At 44.9% G+C, this 20,464-nt stretch overlaps 1 protein-coding gene across 4 annotated transcripts in view; it reads right to left on the bottom strand.

The window, feature by feature from the left end:
• UNK (unk zinc finger) overlaps positions 1–20,464 on the bottom strand; it is an 890,253-nt gene that overhangs the window by 291,483 nt on the left and 578,306 nt on the right. For all 4 annotated transcript variants that reach the window (XM_069200175.1, XM_069200176.1, XM_069200178.1 and 1 more), the window contains exon 10: positions 14,828–14,893. In XM_069200175.1, the coding sequence (XP_069056276.1) occupies positions 14,828–14,893 (66 nt within the window). The remainder of the gene's footprint in view (positions 1–14,827; positions 14,894–20,464) is intronic.

Genomic DNA, 20,464 nt, shown 5'->3' with positions numbered 1-20,464 from the left:
TGGAGGAACTTGGAAATTCTGCCCCCTATTAGAGTGTTGATATAGGGGTTGGATGCAGGCATCTGATGAAGGTCAGTGCTTTCTTGGTGCCTCTTTGGCTTTGTAAGTCGACTTTCCGCTCGCTTGCTGTCTGAAATGTGTGGATGACTGTTGTCGAAAGGAATGTGGTTGTTGCTGGCCAAAGGTGAAACGAAACTGTCCCTGGTAAGAGGAGTATTGACGGTACTGATGTGCGCCGCCTCTATAAGAAAATGTTCCTCTCCCTCTCGCTCCCCGAAACGGCTGTCTTTTGTATTGTAATGCTGCCAGAGATCTGGCTGTCTCAGTTTCTGTTTTGATAGATTGCAGAGCATCATCTACATGCTTGCCGAACAAGAGTTCACCATCATATGGCATGTCTAGTATTTTTAATTGTACTTCTGGTCTGAACGATGTAGCTTTCAGCCACCCTTGACGCCTGAGTACGGCTGCTCCGGCTAGCTGGCGGAAACCTGTAGACGAGACGTCTATGGCGCAGTCTATTATCTCAGCCGAGATCTTCTCTCCCTCCTGTAAAATTTTGCGCGCTTCTGCTCTACTATCTTCAGGTAACAGATCTATAAACTGCGACATATCGGACCACATCTGGCAGTCGTACCTTCCTAGGATTGCTAGGGAATTTGCTGCTCTAACTGTAGTGGCCGCCATCGTTGAGGACTTTTTCCTAATCGAATCCAACCGACGTCCCTCTTTATCAGGGGGGGGGCAGTCAAAGATGAAGATGGATTTCTGGACCTTCTCTGAGCTGCCTGCGATATGACCGAGTCTGGTTTAGGGCGACTAACCAAACATGATGGAGAATTGTCCGGTGCTTTATATTTTTTCTCAAGTCTCGGTAATACTGCTGGTATGGAGGATGGAGTCTGCATGACCTTAAGACCCTCTTCCCAAATGAAGTCAACAATGGGTATAGCTCTTACTGACTTCCTAGTATCCTCCTTGAAGTCATATAGAAAACAGTCTGACTCCTTTGATGTTATTGGCAGTTGAAATCTTTTTGCTGCTCTTTCCATTACACTATGAAAACCACCAATATCCTAGAAATCTAGAATAATAGTCCTGCATTATTTGCTGTAGGTTAGCTATCAAAGAGACAGGCATCTGGACCGTCTGCTCCTGCTGCTCTTGAGGTTGCAGGTGACTCTGCCTCTGCTGATCTAAATAAAGCTGGTCACTTTCTTCTTCATCCTCCTCCTGACATTTAATCCGTAGTTCTGAGGGGCTACGTGCCACTGGGAAAAAACCATCATCCGAATATACATCATCCTCCTCCTCCTCGTCAGCAAAGAGATGTTGCGGAGGTACTGGTGTGACTTTACTACGTGATGTATGGGATGGAAGTAGGAGAGAAGACTTGCTTTTTATTAGTAGAATTCTCTGAGGTAGGTAAGGAGATGCTCCAAAATGCTTGGGTATAGGATCAGGAAATTGAGCCTTCGTCAGTGGAGCCGTTATCGGTGATGCGGGCGTCGACGAAGTTGCCGTCGACGGTGCCAATGTCGACGAAGTTTCAGTCGACGGGGCTGCCGTCGACGGGTGTGTCGTTGCTGCTTCCGTCGGTGGGTTCGTCGACGAAGAGCCCTGGAATTTACCCGTCGATGAGTGCGTCAACGCTAGAGACTTTGGGGGTCATTCCGACCCCGGCGGGAGCACCGCCAACAGGCTGGCGGTGCCCCGCAGGGCGGTTTGGCCGCGGTCAGAACAGGAAAACCGGCGGTGTCCCGCCGGTTTTCCGATGCCCTGAGGAATCCCCCATGGCGGCGCAGCTTGCTGCGCCGCCATGGGGGATTTCGACCCCCTCACCGCCATCCTGTTCCTGGCGGTTCCGACCGCCAGGAACAGGATGGCGGTGAGGGGTGTCGTGGGGCCCCCGTAAGCGGGCCCCACATAGAATTTCAGTGTCTGCATTGCAGACACTGAAATTCGCGACGGGTGCAACTGCACCCGTCGCACCCTTCCCACTCGGAGCCGGCGTCCTCGTGGGAAGGGGTTTCCCGCTGGGCTGGCGGGCGGCCTTCTGGCGGTCGCCCGCCAGCCCAGCGGGAAACACAGAATGGCCGCCGCGGTCTTTTGACCGCGGTGCGGTCATTCGGCGGTTCCCGCAAGGCGGGCGGCTCCCGCCGCCCGCCGGGGGTCTGAATGACCCCCTTTATCTTCTTACCCATTGATGGTTTCTTTGTAATCTTCAGGGTGTGAGAAGGTGATGGACCGTATTTTAAGCTCACCGACGTTATAGTCGTAGATGAAAGTGGAGACGAGGTAACAATCATTGGCGACGACGGAGCCGTAAACGTGGCCGTCGCTGCTGTCGTCGATGAAGGAAGACCTGCCGTCGACGATGCGCTTGTCGACGGAGTCGTCGACGGTGTGGATTTCCTGGAACGTCGACGGTGGCAGGAAACTCGAAGATCTTTTGAGCTTCTTTGAGGAGGAAGCAGGTGTAGATGGCTCTGAACGAACCTTACCACCAAGTTCCCTGGATGTTGAAGCGTGTTCCTCAGGTTTGTCCTTAAATGCATGCAGCTTCTTGGCTGACTTACTGCTCTTGGGGGAGAAGCTCTCCACAGACCTTTTCCTCTTCTTTGAGGCCACTGATGTGTCGCTGTCGTCCTCCTCCTCAGAAAGAGCTTCTCTGGCTTTTCTTTTCTGAAGCCAAAGTAAGAGCCTGGCTTCCCTGTCTCTCAGAGTCTTGTTGGGAAAAGTCCTGCAGATTTTACAGTCCTTGACCTTATGCTCTGGATGTAGACAGTATATGCATTCCTTGTGAGGGTCCTCACAATGAAGCCTTAACTTTCCACAAGTCTCACAAGGTCTAAACAAACCTTTTCTTGCTGTAGACATGATGGAAGAAGTACTACAGTAAGAACAAAAGTGAAAGTTGAAGAATATCTCTTGAAGAGAAAGTAAACTGAGCAGAGCTCAGGGAGACTCCCTTACACACGACGAGCGGTAGAAAATTTGAGAGACTGAGCCTCTGTGCTGAGGATTCTAAAGGGGTGGTCTCGCCTGATTGGCTGAAGTTTGGGCTTTTTCTAATGAGGCTGATAGTTACAAAACTGAATGTGTTTTTTCCTATTGACTACAGTGAAAAAAAAAAGAAAAAAGAAGAAGTTTTTTCTTTATTTATTTATTGCTTTCTTTGTACCGTGGGACTCCCACTTCGACGACGGGGAATGATTCAAGCATGTGAATCTATGAAAGATACCACAATACTGGAGAAATAAAGCTTCTTTATAAACTTATTAGTGGTTTAAAACTAATAAGAGTAATGCTTCGGAAAGACTTCAAATGTTACAATAGTTTTCACCTTGGTGGTGCAAACACTGCGTTCTGAGTGAGAAGGCTTCCAACTACTCCACTGAAATACTAAAATGAGATAGCTAATTAGAGATGGGGAGAAAAAGACCAGTTGATAGGGGGCATGTTGTATGTTGGGACACTGGGCTACCCTCTGGTCAGCAGATATGAGAAGGTATTGTATGACATAGAAACAAACTGAATGCAAGGGTGATTCTGTTGCCAAAAAGGGAGTTTTAAAATAACTGGTTAGAAATGTGTGATGAATGACAGGCAGAGGGAGGGGGGTCTATGTGTTATTCACTCAAATAATGATCATTACCACAAAGGTATGTCATTTTTAAAAAGAAATTCTATTGTAGTCACAGCAGATAAACAGAACAGCAAAATGCAAACATTTAGTAGCATATGCTTCTCGTCAAGACAAAAATGAACCACCCAGATCCATCTGTGCAGTCCCAGCCGGCGTCAGATCTCCAGTCTCATCAATGACATTTGTATCAATTGCACACACCCCTTCTCTGTGAACATTCCATTTTCCCCATAACTTTGTCTATTTGGGGTATTTCATTTTTATAATCATTCTCATGATTTATATAGGAACAGCACAAACTGAATACTATTATAAAACACCACATTTTCTGTGCATACAAATCATGGGGGTCCAGTGAGGTGCCCCTTATTTACACCCTGCAAGAGAAAAAGATTCTCTTAGAGGTTTGCTATATTCTGAATACCCTTCACGCCTATAAGTACAACCCAAAGGAAGGGTTGTGAAATAAATGTCCATTTCCTTTATTTCACGAAGGCAGAAACCGCTTTGGGGGAGCTATGGAAATCTATTATGAGTGTACCCTGCAAAAGTGTGACACTTTAACAAAAGGTTGAAAAGGGTTTGCAATAACGCTATAAGACTAAGGTCTGACTCCAGAGAAGATGTGATTCTAATCTGTCAATTGTTTGGAGTAGACATAAGAAAATAAGTTACTTACCTGTTACTGTAGTTCTCTAGTACTGGTATCTTTCATAGATTTACATGCTTGAATCATTCCTCGTCATCGAAGAGGCAGTCCCACGGTACATAGAAAGCAGTAAATCAAACATTTTACATTGAAGTTAATGCAAAAGTCATTCACTTTAATAGCTTATCAGTGTTACTAGAAATGACCCAAAGTCCAGACAATCACGCGACAGCACCTTTAGAACCTTCATCACAAGAGGCTCCAGTCTCACAGGTTTTCTCACACAAGCGAGATAAATAAAGTGAAGACAAAACAGGAGCCTCTACGGATAGAAGGGTGGGTCACAATACTGGAGAACTAACGTTACAGGTAAGTAACTTATTTTCTTCTCAAGTACTGGAGGAGAAGTGTATAAAAGTTATCAGCAATCAAAGAATCAAAAGGGCATTGTCTTTGGTTCCAGTATTCTCACGGCACAGCCTTAGCATTTTCAGTTCTCCAAAGTAGTAAACAAAAATAGCACTGGATTGCCCCACGCCACGAAGATTCATTATATTTTGTCATCCAGGACCCACTTATGATTCTCTTTGTAGAATTCACTGAGTAAGTCTGATTGATGGTTGTGTGTTCCTGGCAAGTGAATTGCTCTCAGAGATATTCCTCTTGCCTAGGCTCATGTCCAGATTTACTGAAACTCCAGTGAGGGAGATCTTTATTTTGTGTGCCCTGCATATTCAAGTAATGCACTGTCTGCCAAGATGAGGACAGTGCTCACTGCCAGAAAAGACAGAAAGAGATAGAGAGCCTAGTGGACTACTCTGAAGGTCTTTCTAAATAGATGAAACAATGTCTCAATTTTTTACGTTTGTTTTTGTAATGCCAGTCCCAAGATGTACTTTCCATCACAATAAGCCATTTGTAACAATTGTATGAAGTGTTGGTTTCTGTTGAAACAGGAATCCCTGTTTGAAATTCTGCGCCTTGCACTACCAGGAGAGTGTTACTTGCTACTATTGTGAAATATTGTCCCCCTAACTGCCATAGCCCAAACTATTGATCTTCTAGACTCAGTTGGCGGTGGCCTCATAAGAAGCCCTGCATTTAGGATAATGGAAATGCATACAGCCATGAAACCCAGCAGAGAGGAAATATGTCTAGCAGCTGGATAGCATGTCCCCAGAGGATGGCATATGTCTCAGACTGACAAAACACTTCACTTCAGGCAACATTTTGTCTAGTACTGTGCCCAGATATGACATTATTTCATCTGGTTCGACTTCTGCAGAATTATCTGGAGGAGCAATGATTCTGTGATGTTATCTTGCTGTGGCTGCGTATTTTTACCAGCCAGTTCTCTAGGTAAGGACAGGCTAATAACCCTTGGCATTGTAGATGGTCTGTTGTTACTGCCATGTATTTTGAAAAGGTGCAAGAAACTGACTTGAGACCAAAAGGCAGTACTGCAAACTGGTAACGTGCTCCTCCTAGAATAAATCTCATATTTTCTGTGAATTTTGCAGACAGGAATGTGGACATGTCTGTCTTGGAGATCTACTGTGTGCAGATCCATTTGCCCTATTTGTGGTGAGGGAAGATTTGAAGGAGGACTACTATACAAATCTTCTCTCTTTTGATGCACTTGTTAGTGTTTTGTAGATCAAATATTAAATGGAATTCCCGCTTTGGTCCTTTGTTTTGAATGAGGTAATACCTACAATACTTTCCCTTTTCTGTGAGTTTTAAACAAGACATTTGGCTCCTATCAACTGGACAAGATGGAAACTTGACTTTCTGTGGTTAAATTGGCAGTGGTTTTGCCTTCAATAGACTAAGGTAGCACAGCTTGACAACAGTCATCATGCATCTGCCTCGTGGGATTATTTTTCACACTTTTCCTTGTGGAAAGATACCGCTCCCCACACTGAAGTAGCAAACAGAAGGGTGGCAGGATTAAGGGGTCACGACAGGTGCTGGAGGAAGGGCTTGCACAGCTTTTCTCTTTGATTCTTTCTTGTATTATTGATACTTCCAGTCCCATTACTGATATTGCTCCGGGTAAGGCCATAAAGGGACAGATCCCTTCAAGGGTAGTAGCTTCCATCCTTATATTGACTCTTCTAGACTTTATTTTCTTCTAAACCTACTGCTTTCCATCTTTATGCCTTATTTTTCATCCCATGCACCATTTACTCTGTGTACTGGCCAAATAGAGAGGAGCCAGAAAAGACTAGGTTTAGGATCTTCAGTTGAGGGTCTGGTTTTAGTGATGTCAGTCTTAGCCATGACAATCATGTGAGAGTGATGCTATGACAATAACCCAGCGGTGCTAGTTCCACTGTGCTTACGGGAGCACTGATTACCAGGCTGGAGACCAGCGATCCCTTTTGCATCATTTCCTTCAAGTCTTACCTGTGATGGTTTAGTACATCATAAGAAAAAGATTTTTGTCCATGCTAAATTTCTCATCCACAACAGCTGAGTGGGGCTGTGGGTGCTAGCATTCATTAAATTTACTGACATGACACCAATATTTTTTTTATTCCTGCCATGACCATCCTATTGCTCTTGCTATCAAAAGGCACAGCGGGCTGAGGCTGAAGCATGTTTACACCTTACCAATAATTCTATGACAGAAGCAGACTTCCAGTTACTTTTGAGACAAACCGGAACTTGATGAGGAGGCTTTTATTTCTTCATAACCCTTTTTCAATGTTTCCAGAGTACGAAATCTTTCTTCAGCTAGTTCCAGTAAACCAGGAACCAAGGGGAGGAGCAACTGCTTTATCACTGCCAATGGTTTGCAATGTGTCAAGTGAAATGCTTAGGTTGGTCACTCCTCTAACCAAAACATCATGGAAGCTAGGTCAACTATAATAGGATTGATGGTAGACCCATGGTGATGTCAGAGTATGAGGTGAGAAAGGATTCTTATCCCTCCACAAATGTAATAACACAAGTGAAGTGAAGTGTGATTTCTAAGCACTTCCAAAGGGAAGCATGACATTCCAAAAGTTGTCTAGGAAAAATGTTCTCCTATTTTCAGATATATTCAGTAGTGGGCACATCGATGTAGTGTGAGACATCATCTGAGATGGACAAGTCAAATACAGAGAATCTAGATGAACTTGAAAGAGTCTCTGGCCAGTTGTACAAATCTTGGAGACTCCAAATGTTGTACAGGCATCACAATAGCAGAAGAGACCCTAGATCGTTTTGTGTCTGTTAAAGTGTTGATATTGAATACATCAAAGCCTGTTTTCCCAGGGAAGCTGTGAAAGAAGTGTTGCCTTTGAGGAGTGTTGCAGTGATGTTAATCAAGTGGACTGTATTGAGATAAAGTGGGATGCCATTGGCTTCCTTGATCTTCAAACCTGTTGGTGATGCTGTGTGCCTCAATCTCGATGACTTTGAGCAGTGGGGGGTGAGGAGGTCATGGTGATGCTGCCATTTATCCTTGAATGGTGAGCATGTTGGTGCGGATGGTCTCAACGCATGTGCACCAGTCGTCAACTGCAAATTGGTTAGTTGGTGGTGAGAAGGATGGCAATTATATCTTTTTTTAGTTGTACTCAACCTTTCCTGTCCCTAGATCACCCTCGTATGAGGTCCTTAAGAGATACAACAACTTTTCTAATGAGGCAGATATATTATTGGGAGAAATCTATAGGCTTCTATTCTTCTTTGCCATCTGGCCTTTAAGCTGTCCTTTCAGCCGCATGCCTTCTCTATCCTCAGGTGACCTTAATCGAAATTTAAATACACACTCTTTTACTGAGTTAGAAGAGAGCTGGAACACCACACAGAGCTTGTGCTGATCCGAAGCAGCTTCCTTCCTCCCACATGAGGAGCACTTCACAAACTGAGATGGCATTTTTGACAGAAACATGCCCAGAAGAGCAAGAAAAATGTTTTACACAATAGGTACTCTTTACAAATTTATAGAGAAAACAAGTAAATTAAGTTTCTGTGAGAACACTGTCTTGGAAGAAAGTGTGAAAACCAATGTGTTCCTGGATGCAGGTACATAAGTGTAAGGAAATGCCTCCTTGGCATGGTTACCCCCTATTTTTTTGCCTTTGCTGATGCCAAATTATGATTTGAAAGTGTGCTGAGGCCTGCTAACCAGGCCCCAGCACCAGTGTTCTTTCCCTAAAACTGTACCTTTGTTTCCACAATTGACACACCCTGGCATCCAGGTAAGTCCCTTGTAACTGGTACCCCTGGTACCAAGGGCCCTGATGCCAGGGAAGGTCTCTAAGGGCTGCACCATGTCTTATGCCACCCTGGTGACCCCTCACTCAGCACAGACACTGCTTGCCAGCTTGTGTGTGCTGGTGGGGAGAAAATGACTAAGTTGACATGGCACTCCCCTCAGGGTGCCATGCCAACCTCACACTGCCTATGGCATAGATAAGTCACCCCTCTAGCAGGCCTTACAGCCCTAAGGCAGGGTGCACTATACCATAGGTGAGGGCATAGGTGCATGAGCATTATGCCCCTACAGTGTCTAAGCAAAACCTTAGACATTGTAAGTGCAGGGTAGCCATAAGAGTATATGGTCTGAGAGTCTGTCAAAAACGAACTCCACAGCACCATAATGGCTACACTGAAAACTGGGAAGTTTGGTATCAAACTTCTCAGCACAATAAATGCACACTGATGCCAGTGTACATTTTATTGTGAAATACACCCCAGAGGGCATCTTAGAGATGTCCCCTGAAAACATACCCGACTTCCAGTGTGGGCTGACTAGTTTTGCCAGCCTGCCACACACCAGACATGTTGCTGGCCACATGGGGTGAGTGCCTTTGTCACTCTGTGGCTAGTAACAAAGCCTGTACTGGGTGGAGGTGCCTCTCACCTCCCCCTGCAGGAACTGTAACACCTGGCGGTGAGCCTCAAAGGCTCACCCCCTTTGTTACAGCACCACAGGGCATTCCAGCTAGTGGAGATGCCCACCCCCTCCGGCCACGGCCCCACTTTTGGCGACAAGACCGGAGGAGATAAAGAGAAAAACAAGGAGGAGTCACTGGCCAGTCAGGACAACCCCTAAGGTGTCCTGAGCTGAGGTGACCCTGACTTTTAGAAATCCTCCATCTTGCAGATGGAGGATTCCCCCAATAGGATTAGGGATGTGCCCCCCTTCCCTCAGGGAGGAGGCACAAAGAGGGTGTAGCCACCCTCAGGGCTAGTAGCCACTGGCTACTAACCCCCCAGACCTAAACACACCCCTAAATTGAGTATTTAGGGCCCCCCAGAACCAAGCAAGATAGATTCCTGCAACCTGAAGACGAAGAAGGGCTGCTGACCTGAAAGCCCTGCAGAGAAGACGGAGACACCAACTGCTTTGGCCCCAGCCCTACCGGCCTGTCTCCCCACTTCAAGAAAAACTGCAACAGCTCCGCGTTCCCCAGGGTCGAGCGACCTCTGAAGCCTCAGAGGACTACCCTGCATCTAAAAAGGACCAAGAACACCCGAGGACAGCGGCTCTGCTCCAAAGAAGAAACAACTTTGCAACAAAGAAACAAACTTTAAAGGACTGCACGTTTCCCACCGGAAGCGTGAGTCTTTCCACTCTGCACCCAACGCCCCAGGCTCGACCTGCGGAGAAACAACACTACAGGGAGGACTCCTCGACGACTGCGACCCTGTAAGTAGCCAGAGTTGACCCCCCTGAACCCCCCCAGCGACGCCTGCAGAGGGAATCCAGAGGCTCCCCCTGACCGCGACTGCCTGTTTCTAAGAACCCGACACCTGGTAAAGACACTGCACCCGCAGCCCCCAGGACCTCAAGGATCCGACCTCCAGGGCAGAAGCAACCCCCAAGTGGCCCTCTCCCTTGCCCAGGTGGTGGCTACCCTGAGGAGCCCACCCCCCTTGCCTGCCTGCTTCGTTGAAGAGACCCCTGGGTCTCCCATTGAACTCCATTGCAAACCCGACGCCTCTTTGCACTCTGCACCCGGCCGCTCCCGTGCCACTGAGGGTGTACTTTTTGTGCTGACTTGTGTCCCCCCCAGTGCCCTACAAAACCCCCCTGGTCTGCCCTCCGAAGCCGTTGGTACTTACCTGCTGGCAGACTGGAACTGGGGCACCCCCTTCTCCATTGAAGCCTATGTGTTTTGGGAACCACTTTGACCTCTGCACCTGACCGCCCCTGAGCTGCTGGTGTGGTAACTTTGGGGTTGCCCTGAACCCCCAAGGGTAGGCTACCTTGGACACAACTTTGAACCCTGTAGGTGGTTTACTTACCTGCAAAACTAACAAACACTTACATCCCCCAGGAACTGTTGAAATTTGCACTGTGTCTAGTTTTAACATAGCTTATTGCCATTTTTGCCAAAACTGTACATGCTATTTTGCTGATTCAAAGTTCCTATAATACCTAAGTGAAGTACCTTTCATTTGAAGTATTGATTGTAAATCTTGAACCTGTGGTTCTTAAAATAAACTAAGAAAAGATTTTTCTATACAAAAACCTATTGGCCTGGAATTGTCTTTGAGTGTGTGTTCCTCATTTATTGCCTGTGTGTGTACAACAAATGCTTAACACTACCCTCTGATAAGCCTACTGCTCGACCACACTACCACAAAATAGAGCATTAGAATTATCTCTTTTTGCCACTATCTTACCTCTAAGGGGAACATGCTATTTCTTACTTTGAAATAGTACATACAGAGTCAACTTCCTACAATGAGCCAAAAAACAAAACTGGCTGAATGATGTGACTGCTAGAACAACTTATCATGGGTAATGTAAGCTCCTGGAGCCTTTAAGGGGCAACACACATTTTCAGCTCTCTCAAAGGAATCCTATCAGGCTACGATTTTCATCAAATGTAATGCATATTAAAGCAGTTTTTTTAGGGTTGAGCCTGCGTTGCATGCGCTCGCGCATGCGTATCGCAGCGAGACTCTTTTGTATTTAGAAAAGGGCTCGGAGCCCTGTCAACTTCACGTCAGTGTTTTTTATTGGTTCGTGGGCTTCCCTAATAAAATCTGCTTGCTTTCATTAGTCGAAGGCACGCATAGGTCATGCCTTTTCTGGTGGCTAGCCCTCCTCGGGCGCAGCGACCAAGTACAGAAAACATGCGAGGCTCTCTGTTTTCCATCGGGCTCGTGGACTTCTTTTTCTCTAATTTACCAGCACGATCTCGCTTGGCAGAAGTCGAGCGCTTTACATAGTTGATTACACTTTTTCGGGCTATGTACATAAATGCACTTTTGCCCGATAGGTGAAAAGTCGGGTTAGGAGTTTACAACGCGATCAGCTCTAACATGAGCAAACGCGAGACCCGTTGCATTGTAAATGCTTGTGTTGATTTGCATTACGTTTCGCTTACATCCATATTGACATATACTCTTTGCTGCATTTTTTCACGTTTAACTTTTCTTTCATTGACATTTTTTACACGAGTGTTAGGAATCTTCGCATCGTTATTCAAACCCTCAGATGCATCCGAAATCTCGCTTCAATGTCTGAACTAGAAATCTTGGCATGAGCACAATGTCCAGTCTGTCTGGGCCGATGCACTTGGGAAGGGAAGATGAATTAAGGCGGGCGCTGAAGTTGTAACCCTCCACCGTCACGATAAATCATACGGTGTAACAGTCGGTGAAGATGAACACAGGCGAAAAAGGCTTGAGCCTGGGATCCACAGGCTACAGGCCGATGCTGTTGCTATAGGGAGCTTTCTTCCCCCGAATGCACGGGAGTTTTGTAGCTGTAGTACCCTTGGTGACTTTGATTGGCTTAAGGCACTATATCTCAGCGCCATCAATCAGGCCGTTCGAGAGTGCATGTCCCACAACGACCCTTGGAAGAAGGAGCATTAGAGAGAACAATAACCCCACGGATCCTGAATGAGATGGTGCACAATGATGGGTGAACTCTTCCAGCGCACAATACCTTTAGAAGTCAAGGAAGGCTCCAGGGAGAGGACATGCTAGTATCCTTCATATGGTCCAGGCAACGAAACAGATGAAATGGAAACATACACGAGCCTTCTGTAGCCAGGGAAGGCATACTTCACCCACTTAATGCCACGCAATAAGAGATAAACACGGTGCAGAAGTATCGTGTCCGAAATAGGACTTGTTGGGGGGGCGGGGTATGAGACAAGATGCCAAGGCCATAATTTGAAATTGCTGATGCCTCTTGATTGCTACTGCCGCAATACTGCAAGATTACACAGTTTTCGGCCCACAATTCCTGCCCTTCTCCCATCGCAAGAAAACATGAACTTATGACTCCTTCCTGGCACTGGTGGAAGAAGCTGGGTACAGAATGTCTGCCCCTTGGAACATGATGCGCTTATCCTTTCGCTCCTGTTCTGATGTTAGTGTTACATTCAGCCCTAACTTTGATATAAGTGATCTGGAAATCGCACGCTTTAGAGCTTCCTTAGAAATGAAGATGACGTTTAATAATCCGCGAGAGTTTTCAGTTTAAATTATGTAATTTTAACATAGTTTTTGATGGTTTAGTAGTATTTATGAATGCTCTATCGATTTATCCGACTTGTTGTTCAACTTTCTTTATGTTATCCAGTTCAAAACGTTTATTTATCAGGTAACAGAAGAAATGGTGGTTTTGGAGCGACAATCAATTGTCATACATCTAATATTCCAATGAGTTTAGTAAAGAACTGTGTTTAATTAGGGTCGAGCCTGCGTTGCATGTGCTCGCGCATGCGTATCGCAGCGAGACGCTTTAGGTATTAGAAAAGGGCTCGGAGCCCTGTCGACGTCACGTCAGTGTTTTTCATTGGTTCGTGGGCTTGCCTATTAAAATCTGCTTGCTTTCATTAGTCGAAGGCATGCATACGTCATGCCTTTTCCTGTGGCTAGCCCTCCTCGAGCGCATTGACCAAGTACAGAAAACATGCAAGGCTCGCAGTTTTCTGTCCGTCTCGTGGACTACTTTTTCTCTATTTTACTAGCACGATTTTGCTTGGCAGAAGTAGAGCGCTTTACACAGTTAATTGCACTTTTTCGGTTACGTAGATAAATGCACTTTTGCTGATAGGTGAAAAGTCGAGTTAGGAGTTTACAACGCTCTCAGCTCTAATATGAGCAAACGCGAGACCCGTTGCATTGCAAATGCTTGTTGTCTATAGGTAGTTCAATGCAGACTTATAAAAGTTTAAATTATGCTTTTTAACACCTTTAATTTGTTAAACCTTGCCTATGATAGGTTTTCATCATACATTTATGGCTTTCAATTCAGATCCTACAATGCAGAAATAGCATCATCTTCTCGGAATCCATTGAAGAGTACAATCAAAGTGTGTTGCTTGGGAGGAGACGAATGAGGCCTACTTGTGTTGCGTATTGAATTCCTAGACTCAACATCTCTTTTGCTATGATTATATGTGGCTGCTGGCAAATTGTTAAAATGGGAGTCTTAAAAAGCTGGGGAAAGCATAAATCATTTAACATGCAAGAAACAATACTCCTGGTTAATCAAATGGGTACTAAATGATAATGAATAGGGACAATTGAATTTGAAACACTGCATATACTTGGTTTTGCCTATAGTGAATCAACATTTCAGTTTGAATATAAGAGGTATGCGAAAAAGGAAACAAATGAAAAATGTTATTTGTCATAACCCCTGTAGAGATTTGGAACCAATGGATTTGACGTTGACTTGGGTGCTAAGAGTCTCAATCACCCATGTGATGTGCTTTCACGCCTTCCTGGAGCCCAGGGCTACACAACCTAATCCTGATATAGGAGAGGTAGAAAAAGGGTGCTAACAAACATGACTCCTTGTCCTTAGGAAGGAACCAAAGGGAATGAGGGTCCAAAGCACAGATGGAGTGACCTCAGAATTTGCAACTTCTGAAGCCAGTGCTAAATGGCATAAGAGGTCAAAATATGAGAAAGTGACATTATATTTAATATAGTTAAAGAGGTATTTCCCAAGTAGAAGGAAAATGGTACAAGTTCTCCTGGTTGCGGCTAACACAGATGTGATCACAGCTGTTCAATACTCAGGGTTATATTTTTTCTAAAAATGATAGGCACTGTTTCTGCTACTGTTCAAGGGCACTGAGTGTCTCAGCGCAAGCCTAAATTGCTGGGATATATAGTCAACAGGTTATAGGAGAAACAGGGCTTCTACAGCAAAGCTTGCTCTAGACTGGTCTTCAAAAGTAACAAACGTTACTTTCAGAAGCTGGAGCTACATGTAGCTTGATGTAGGCAGCATATCTAGAAGGTGGAGGTCTGCAGAGCACAGTGTATCTGTTTGCACAAGAGCTGCAGCGTATGGAACCACTTATGAGGGATGTGTACACTACCTGTTTTACTATCACAGAAAACAGCACACCTATCTAGGTGATAGCATAAGGCAATTAAGATTATTTAGACTGTAGCAGTAGACAGTGTAGCTCAACATGTTACTGAGGGAAAGATCAAAGTATACTCTTTCCTTTATTAGCAGAGGACACTGTTTCTATAGAAGACGATTGTGCAACGGTATACAATGATGATATATACGCTAGCACTGTTTTAAAACAATTTACCTGTTTGGGCTGTAATAGAGGTTGGTCTTGATTTCTGTGCTCCAGTGAAAAGGACTTAATCTTTGACTAAAGTAAAAGAAAACAAATCAGTGAAAATATTATGAAAAATATTTCTAAACATGCTTAACAAACAGACAATTTCTTACCATGGTAACTGTAATAGGCATAGTCCTTTGTCATACATAAGGTACACATTTCTAAAGGATAGCAGGCCAAGTGCAAAGCAATTTAAAAAACACAAAATAGGCTGGACATGCACAGGATCACAGAATCCTTCTCTTTAGTCTCTGTTTTCTCTGTTATTGAGCTAAAGTATAACAACAGGACAGAGTTGAGTGGATTAGTGGGGAAGTTGTTTTGGCTAAAGCAAATATATGACTAATAATACATAGGTTGCTAATGTAAGTATAATTTACCCAACATAACAATCTTTATTTTTTGCCTTCTATTCACAGGTATGAAAACTCCTCCCATAGGACGAAAGAGTGTCTGTCCTGGTGCTTTATGGCATGAAAAGCAAGATTCTAAAAGCCTGACATAGGGCCTTCTCTGTTCGCTTATCACTTAGCCTGCTCTAGCTACCTCAGGTTTCCTTTTTCGACAACTGTACAGAAAAGTATTTAAAAGCAAAGTCAAGACCAAGACAGAGGAGTATACACCAGGTCATAAGTAAAGGAGCTACAGAAAAATAACAGGAAATTATCAATGGTTACCTCTACTTATTTTGATATAGGAGCTCATTATGACATTGGCGGTAAATACTTCCTACCGCCGCGATGACGGCCACCAACATACCGCCACGGCGGCTACCACCCGTCCCCCATAATATGAGCACTGCCTGACTTCCACCACAATAAAGGCGGAAATCCGGCAGTGCTCATCTTAGTTGACAGTGGAAAGCTGCTAACACCAGCACCACCCCGTCAGAAGGACTCTGTCAGCCGTATTACGACCAGTAATAACAGCCTGACGGTGTTCTGCTGGCAGGCGCTGCTGGCGGCAGCAGTGCCCCTTCCCTGCCTGGACGACCTCCTTGCCGGACAAGGTAAGTCCGGCATCCAACAGGGGAGGGGGTTGGGCGGGGAGGGGGTATTATGTGTGTGTGTCTGAGTATGTGCATGAATGTGTGAGTGTAATACCGCCACATTAACCCTGGCTGTCAGAAGACTCCCAGGGTCATAGTGAGCCCAAAGTCTTTATTCCATTATATAAAATAATTATAAGGAGAAACACATATGATACAAGAAGAGACCAAAGAAATAAATCCCAAGTTAAATACAGATAAAACCAAACAACAAAAATGTGCAGTTTTCCTGTAGGAAACAGCAGATTTCAAAACGCAGGTTACCGCATAACACACAAGAGGGTTACATAGTGTCCATTAAAAGTAAAGCGCTAATGTGTGTTGGCTTAAATGACACTGTCTTTAACCCCTTCGCTGCCAGGCCTTTTCCCCCTCAGGTGCAAGACCTTTTTTTGGCTATTTGGGGAAGTTTGCACTAAGGCCCTCATAACTTTTTGTCCACTTCAGCTACCCACGTCAAATTTTCGTCCTTTTTTTCCAACATCCTAGGGTTTCTAGAGGTGCCCAGAGTTTGTGGGTTCCCCTGAAGGAGACCAAGAAATTAGCCAAAATACAGCGAAAATTTCGGTTTAAAAAAAAAAAAAAAAAAAAAAAAAAATGGGAAAAAGGGCTGCGGAAGAAGGCTTGTGTTTTTTCTCTGAAAATAGCATCAACAAAGTGTTTGTGGTGCTAAAATCATCATCTTCCCAGCTTTCAGGAACAGGCAGATGTGAATCAGAAAACCACATTTTTCAACACAATTTTAGCCTGGGACATACCCATTTTTACTATATTTTGTGCTTTTAGCCTCCTTCCAGTTAGTAACAGAAATGGGTGTGAAACCAATGCTGGATCCCGGAAGGCAAACCATTTCTGAAATGTAGACAAAATTCTGAATTATGCAAGGGGTCATTTGTGTAGATTCTACAAGGTTTTCCTACAGAAAATAACAGCTGAAATAAAAAAATATTGAAATTGATGTGAAAAAAACAGCCTCTTTTCTCCACATTTTATTCTGTAACTTTCTTGGGATGTCAGATTTTTTTTAAGCAATATACCATTACGTCTGCTGGACTCTTATGGTTGCGGGGATATATAGGGCTTGTAGGTTCATCAAGAACCCTAGGTACCCAGGGCCAATAAATGGGCTGCACCTTGCAATGGGTTTTCATTGTATATCGGGTATACAGCAATTCATTTACGAAATATAAAGAGGGAAAAATAGCTATCAAGGAAACCTTTGTATTTCCAAAATGGGCACAAGATAAGGTGTGGAGAAGCAGTGGTTATTTGCACATCTCTGAATTTCGGGGTGCCCATACTAGCATGTGAATTACAGGACATTTCTCAAATAGACGTCTTTTTTTACACTCTGTCTTACATTCGAAGGAAACAATGTAGAGATAGACGGGGCAGTAACACTTGTTTTGCTATTCTGTGTTTCCCCAAGTCTCCCGATAAAAATAGTACCTCAATTGCGTGGGTAGGCCTGAAGCCCGTGACAGGAAACGCAACATGGACACATCCTATTTTTACATTGAAAACTGACTTGTTTTTTGGAAAGTGCCTAGCTGTGGATTTTGCCCTCTGGTTCAACCGGCACCTAAGGAAACCTACAAAATCTATACATTTTTGAAAACTAGACACCTAGAGGAAGCAAGACGGGGGGACTTTTGGGGATCTCACAAGGTTCTGTTACTCAGAATCCTTTGCAAACTTCAAAATTTGGCAAAAGAAATGCTTTTTCCTCACATTTCGGTGACAAAAAGTTCTGGAATCTGAGAGGAGTCACAAATGTTCTTCCACCCGGCTTTCTCCCAAGTCTACCGATAAAAATGGTACCTCATTTGTGTGGGTAGGCCTAGTACACGCGACAAGAAATGTCCCAAAACACAATGTGGACACATCATATTTTCCCAAAGAAAATAGAGCTTTTTTTGCAAAGTGCTAACCTGTCGATTTTGGCCTCTGGCTCAACCAGCACCTACCAAACCTATACATTTTTTAAAACTAGACACCAAGGGGCATCCAAGACAGGGGGACTTGTGGGACTCTCACAAGTTTCTGTTAGCCAGAATCATTTTCAAGCCTCAAAATGTGGCCAAAAAAATGCTTTTTCCTCACATTTCGGTGACAAAAAGTTCTGAATCTGAGAGGAGCCACAAATTTCCTTCCAACCAGCTTTCCCCCAAGTCTCCAGATAAAAATGGTACCTCACTTGTGTGGGTAGGCCTAGTGCCCGCGAAAGAAAATGCCCCAAAACACTATCTGGACACATCCAAATTATAAAACTACCCGTTTTTGCAGGGGGCACCTGCGTTTTTGGGCTCAACAGCCATATAGGGAGACCTAACAAACCCAAACATTTCTGAAAACTAGACACCCGGGGGATTCCAGGGAAGTGTGACTTGCGTGGATCACCCACTGTTTTCTTACCCAGAATCCTCAGCAAAGCTCAAATTTAGCAACAAAAAAAAATCATATTTTTCCCACATTTCAGTGTGGGATCATCGCACCGGGACAAATTTCCTACCACCCAACATTCCCCTCAGTCTCCCTGTAAAAATGATACCTCATTGTATAGTTGGGCCAAGTGCCTGTGACCGCGAAGAGCCAAAAACATGTCAGAACTGTGGGGGAACCAAAGCGGATCCAAAAGGGCAGTCTGAAAAAAAATATTTTAAGGCTGACAAATTGGGCATAATCTCCTGGGGAGCAAGCATGCTTCCGGCGCAATGGGAGGTGACCTCTGATGAGGTCAGCACGCAATCGCTTGCTGACGTCATCAGACGTCACTGGGGTGGAGGGAGGGGAGTGATGGTAAGCGATTCCCCTTCCATCCCTGACGGGGGTGGATGGGAGGCCCAAGGGGGAGTTCTAGCGCTCTCCCCGTGGGCCTGGTGCAGGGCAAGCTGCTCGAGGACGAGGCCACCTCGCCACAGCGGTTAAAAATGTAAACATTGAACATTGATAAAATTTATAAAAAAGTACAAAATGTTAGCGAGTTTGCAGATAAAAGTCACCACAAAGACACATCAAAACAGAAACAGAATCATATTGACCCAAGGGAAAAATAAAGAAACCGTAAACTGTCCCTAACCAGAATCTTGTATGAAGTGGTCTCTCCCAGAGATCGAACACCTAATGAAGATATAGCTCTATAGCGTCAGTGGTCTGGATTAGCATGTAATCCTGTTTAGTGGGTGTAAGGATCTCCTTGTCTTCTCTTATGTTAGTTTTAAATTCCCTAAAACATTTTTGCCTACAAAATCTCACACTTTTTAATTGTAGAGAGACTAGTCCAGGGACACACCCTCCAATGGATCGCCACATATCTCACTGGAAGTGCCCAGCAAATTCTTCTCCCACCATTCACCTCGAAACACAATAAGATCATCTGCGGCATTCCCACAAGGACCATTCCTCAGCCCCACCTTCTTCAATATGTACGTGACCCCCCTTCGCCAACACTGTGAGATCGCACGGCTCAACATCAACTCATATGCCGACAACACTCCTCTCGCTGTCAGACGACCACCCCCACCCCACCACCAAAACCATCTTCCATGGATGTATGATGAACATCGCCAACTTGATGAAGGACAACTGTCTCAAGCTCAACACGGATAAGATGGAAGTCCTCATTTTAGGGAAGAACACTTCGCCATGGAACTACACTTGGTGGCCTGCTAAACTCGTCCCTTCCTCCACTCCGACAGATCTCGCCCGCAACCTTGGTATCTTCTTGTACAGCAAGTTATGTATGCAGAAACAGGTAAATGCAGTCTCGTCCACCTGCTTCCACACCCTACGCATGCTCTGTAAAATCTTCACGTGGCTCCCAAACAACACCAGAAGGACCACCACTCAAGCCTTCGTAACCGGTAGCCTGGACTACGCACTGCACGCCTCCTGAAGAGACTACAAACTATTAAAAAACTCAGCAGCAAGACTCATTCTTCACTTCCTCAGACGGACCCATATCCCCTTGCTCCTCAAGAAGCTAGAATGTCTCCCAATCTAGAAGAGATGCTAGTTCAAGATGCTGACCCGCGCACATAAAGCCCTGCTCAACGAAGGGTACCATACATCAACAAACAAATGACCTTCCACTAACCGATCAGACACCTTCAATCCGCCTCCATGTTCCTCGCAGACCTCCCCCCACCCCACGGATCTGCAGGTCTAACAGTGGAGGACGCTTCTTCTCCTATCTGATGGCCAGAGCCTGAAACCACCTTCTCCTTCACCTCAGGAATGCTGCATCGCTCTGGGAATTCAGAAAAGGACTCATGACACGGCTGTTCGAATGAGCAGTGCACTGCAAATCAGCTAGAATCCGCAGCGTCTTGAGACTTTCACAGGTGTTTTACCGTGCTTTGTAAATGCGAATTGATTGACTGACTACTAAATGGCTCACTTCTGCCCAACATGTGGGCCCCTCTTCCTGATGTACTGAAGTCAAGGTATCATACGTCCTTGATCATATGCGAGAAAATCCAGTATAATTTGATGATTAGTGTGGTAGGGGTTAGACCAAATAGATATCCATAGTAACAAAGGGGCAGAGCAAT

The sequence above is a fragment of the Pleurodeles waltl genome, chromosome 7 (assembly GCF_031143425.1).
Source record: "Pleurodeles waltl isolate 20211129_DDA chromosome 7, aPleWal1.hap1.20221129, whole genome shotgun sequence".
Taxonomy (NCBI): Eukaryota; Metazoa; Chordata; class Amphibia; order Caudata; family Salamandridae; genus Pleurodeles; species Pleurodeles waltl.
Note: the sequence above shows the minus strand (reverse complement) of the source record. Positions and strands in the feature narration are given on the sequence as shown.